General features: G+C 37.8%; 1 protein-coding gene across 1 annotated transcript; it reads right to left on the bottom strand.

Moving 5' to 3' along the window:
* Nucleotides 1–775: 775 nt before the first annotated feature.
* Nucleotides 776–3,545, bottom strand: LOC306662451 (translocon-associated protein subunit alpha-like). The gene is given in 2 exon segments (XM_079142129.1): nt 776–3,046; nt 3,049–3,545. Coding segments are annotated over 2 exon segments (858 nt in total). The 5' UTR covers nt 3,518–3,545; the 3' UTR covers nt 776–2,657.
* Between the last annotated feature and the right edge of the window lie 205 nt (nt 3,546–3,750).

Here is a 3,750-nt window from a genome sequence, read left to right as displayed (position 1 = left end):
TCTTGATATTTGGTAAAGCAAGTTCTCCCATCCAGTTCTTCCTAAAGAGAGAGTCTTAGCTGTTTTCATTCCCATGCAAATCTTAGAATGAACCTTTGGATTTCTTTTTACACATATGAATTGTTTGTTTCTAGCAAATAGAAAATTAATAGTTCATTTTTATTTTATTTTTTTATTTTTTATTTTTTTGGTATAGCAAATGAATATATTAAAACAAAGAAAACGTCATCCAAGTATTTACATTTAAAAAAGACATTTAAAAATAGGCTACTTATTAAGTGTGCTTGAACAAACCATGTGTGGAATTGAATTCCATTCATTATGGAGTTAGTTTCTGCTAAATACTTACTGATGCTATAGTAGACCCCTGGCATCTGAGATTTAAGAGTTTTCAACTGTTACCAATCTAAAATAAAAAATAAAACATGACAAATAATACATTGTGGATTTCTGGGGTGCTAATTTGTACCTCAGAAATAGAAGGGTTGGTATATAAGGCAAATTACTCAGGAGTGAGAAGGGCTGGCAGCTGTACTCAGTGTGGTTCTGTACTGACTACATATTCAATAATACTCTCTAGAGGGCATTTAAATTTTGTAATGAAACCTTACTGTATTATGTCCTAGTTGTTTCACAAACGTAGATATTCACAAAAATATTCTGGAAAATGATCCTTAAGAGGAAGAATAGTCTCCTATGTTACAAGTTACTTAGATCTCACATAACTTATCAAAATAAACTACTGAACATACATCCCAATTAAAAACTCAAACACTTGAAAGGTTTAGAAAGTTTATAGGCCAGCAATGCCAAAATAGGTAATGCGACATCTCAGTCCCTACTTGCAAAACGACCAACAATTATACAATAACTTCTAATGTCACTCGTTTTGGCTCAGATGTTTAAATACTTAAAACAGCTTGGAAAAGATTTGTGTTTTCTTTTGTTTCTTTTTTTTATATGTGTGGATGTGAGTGTGTGTGTGCAGGGGAATTATACTGAAGGGAGATGAGAGTGAACAGAGGTCGGGAATTAAAGAGCCACTAAAATTTCATTTTACCATTTTGTTACAAAACGTATGTGGGAAAATGTGGCTTAAAGACAGAGAGGGAAAAGTCTTACTTGTTCATACTTTTTTTTGGGGGGAGGGTACTGGGGATTGAACTCAAGGGCACTTCAACCACTGAGCCACATCCCCAGCCCTATTTTTTTTTGTATTTTGTTTAGAGATAGGGTCTCCCTGAGTTGCTCAGCGCCTCACTCTTGCTGAGGCTGGCTTTGAACTCGTGATCCTCCTGCCTCAGCCTCCTGAGCCGCTCGGATTACAGGTCTGTGCCACTGTGCCTGGCTCCTTCATACTAACTTTTATCCTTTATACAGTCTGACAATAATGCTAACTTAATCTATCTCATAGGGCAAGAGTAACCCTCTATAAGGATTTTATTTTTTTTGGTATTTTTTCATAAGAGGATTTTATGAAGTCCAATTTAATTTTGGTTCTGAGGTCTTAAGTGTTTAAACTTTTGGAATTTCCCTGATTAACCAAAAAAAGGTATGTCAACGACCAAAATCCCCAAAATATTATATAAGAAACAACTGTGTGACTTCTTTAAAAATTTCCACTTCATGTTTTTGTAGATTAAGATTAGTTGGAATATATCGTTCCTACACTTTGATCTGTGTGGTCTGTAGAACAAGGCTTTTTCTTAAGGATACTCTTATTAAGAAGAGCAAAATTTTCTTTCTAAAAACAAAACAAGGGGCTGGGGATATAGCTCAGTGTAGAGCACTTGCTTAGCAAGCACAAGGCCCTGGGTTTGATTCCCAGCACTACAAAAGCAAAAAACAAAAAACCCAAGTAGGTCTAAGATCATTGCAGACCTCTTCCTAGGTTACAACAGAATGATGGCCCGCACAACTCCTCAGTTTGTAGAAATGTACTAATTTCTTTTTGTTAAAAAAAGGAGTAGGATTAGGATCTATATATCAATGTCAGAATTTTCATGTTTCACAATTTTGTTGCTCAAGAGATACCAAAATTCCTTGAATCCATATGGGAAGTTTCCTGAAGGTACGCATTACAGTAAACATCAAAATACCAAAAACAATTCTACTGCTAAAAAAGCAGCTGTCTCCTGCTTGTGCCTTTAGAATACTAATTATGAGAGAGCAACAATAACAAAAATGCTGACTTGTACCATCAGTTGGGATGTGAACAATTCCAAGGAAGAAACAAATTATTTCTTCCCTTAAAATTGTTCAAGGCAGGATATCTACAATCATATTGGAGGCAAATATTCATTGCATTTGGGCACAAAAATCAAAAAACAGCTAAAAGGAAGAGATATGGCATTATATTTAGTATTCTAAAGGCAAGTTTCAGGCAGTTCAACAATGATTCTGGTAAGACCAACCGCTCACATACATTCACACGCACACACATAGATTTTAATGGTTTAAAAAAAAAAAATTGTTACTTTAGAAAAACGAATGCAGTGCATTTTCAGCAATATTATCGCCACAGACTCTGATTGCTCAGTCCCACATAAGTAGTAATTGCCTTCCATGGTGACATGGCTTCTCTGCACTAATTCCCATCAGGCCGAAAAACATTAGGGCAGGGTAAGTACAGACTGAACTGTTGCACAAAGGAACATTTACTCATCAGATCCCACTGATCTCTTCTGTGCCCGCTTCCTGGGCAGCCTTCTTGGTGAAGCTTTATTGATTTGATTCAAAGTTTCTTGAGGAATCCAACTCATGTCAACATCATTCTGACTTGATGTACCCATTTCGACTTTCTGTATGGGTCTCTTGCGCTTTCTAGATTCTAGGAGTTGATGAAGGCCAACAACAACCAGAAGTCCAAGACCAGCAAGGAACATATACATGAAGATTGTTTGTCCATCTAACCCACCCTCCCTTTCAATAACTGTAACAGTTTGATTGAAGACAGCCTCTTGGAATACATTGCCATTCAAATCTTTGTAGTTCAGATTGATGACCAGACCAAAGGGTCGTCCACCCATGGGTTCTGCTGGAATGAGGAGTACTCAAAAGTGGCCTGTCTCTGGGGTGGCACTACAGTGTTCAGAGGAAGAGCCGGGAAATTCTGGATATAAAACTGGTAGTCCTGAGGATAACGAAATGAGGCATCTAGGGATTCGACAATAAAATCTTCTGTACCCTTGTTTGTAAAGCCTACCAAGAACTTCACGATGTTATTTGCTGGAAAATCTTCTCCTTTCACAAATAGGATAGTTGTATCTGCACTTGGTGATGCTTCAGGTTCACCAGATACATCTTCTTCCTCTTTATCTTCTGCCAAATCTGTGGGTTCATCTTCTTCTACCTCAGCTTCAACATCTTCATCTTCAATTATTGAATCTTCTACTGTTTCTTCATCTTCTGTAAGATCCTGAGCCACTGCTAATGAGTCTCCCGGGCCGCCTCGGAGCAAAACGGTGGCGGGGAATACCAGCAAGAGAAGCAAAAGCAGGCGGGGGAGGAGTCTCATGGCGCGGCCGGTCCAGTGTCCAGTCCCCGTCCGCCAATCGTTCATTTTTATATATCAGTTTTATGTATTTTAACATGACTGACATGATCAGATGGTTTATAATAGTAACTTTAGAGGTAATATGGAAAAATAGATCAGAGGGGAAACAGAAATATGCGAGTGGGCTCTACTGGAACCATTTCAGTAAAGATGAGGAGAGCCTGTGTTTGGGTCATTTGGGTAGTAATACAAGG

This window comes from Sciurus vulgaris, assembly GCF_902686455.1.
Source record: "Sciurus vulgaris genome assembly, chromosome: 5".
In the NCBI taxonomy this organism is placed as follows: Eukaryota; Metazoa; Chordata; class Mammalia; order Rodentia; family Sciuridae; genus Sciurus; species Sciurus vulgaris.
This window is presented reverse-complemented; position numbering and strand designations above follow the sequence as displayed.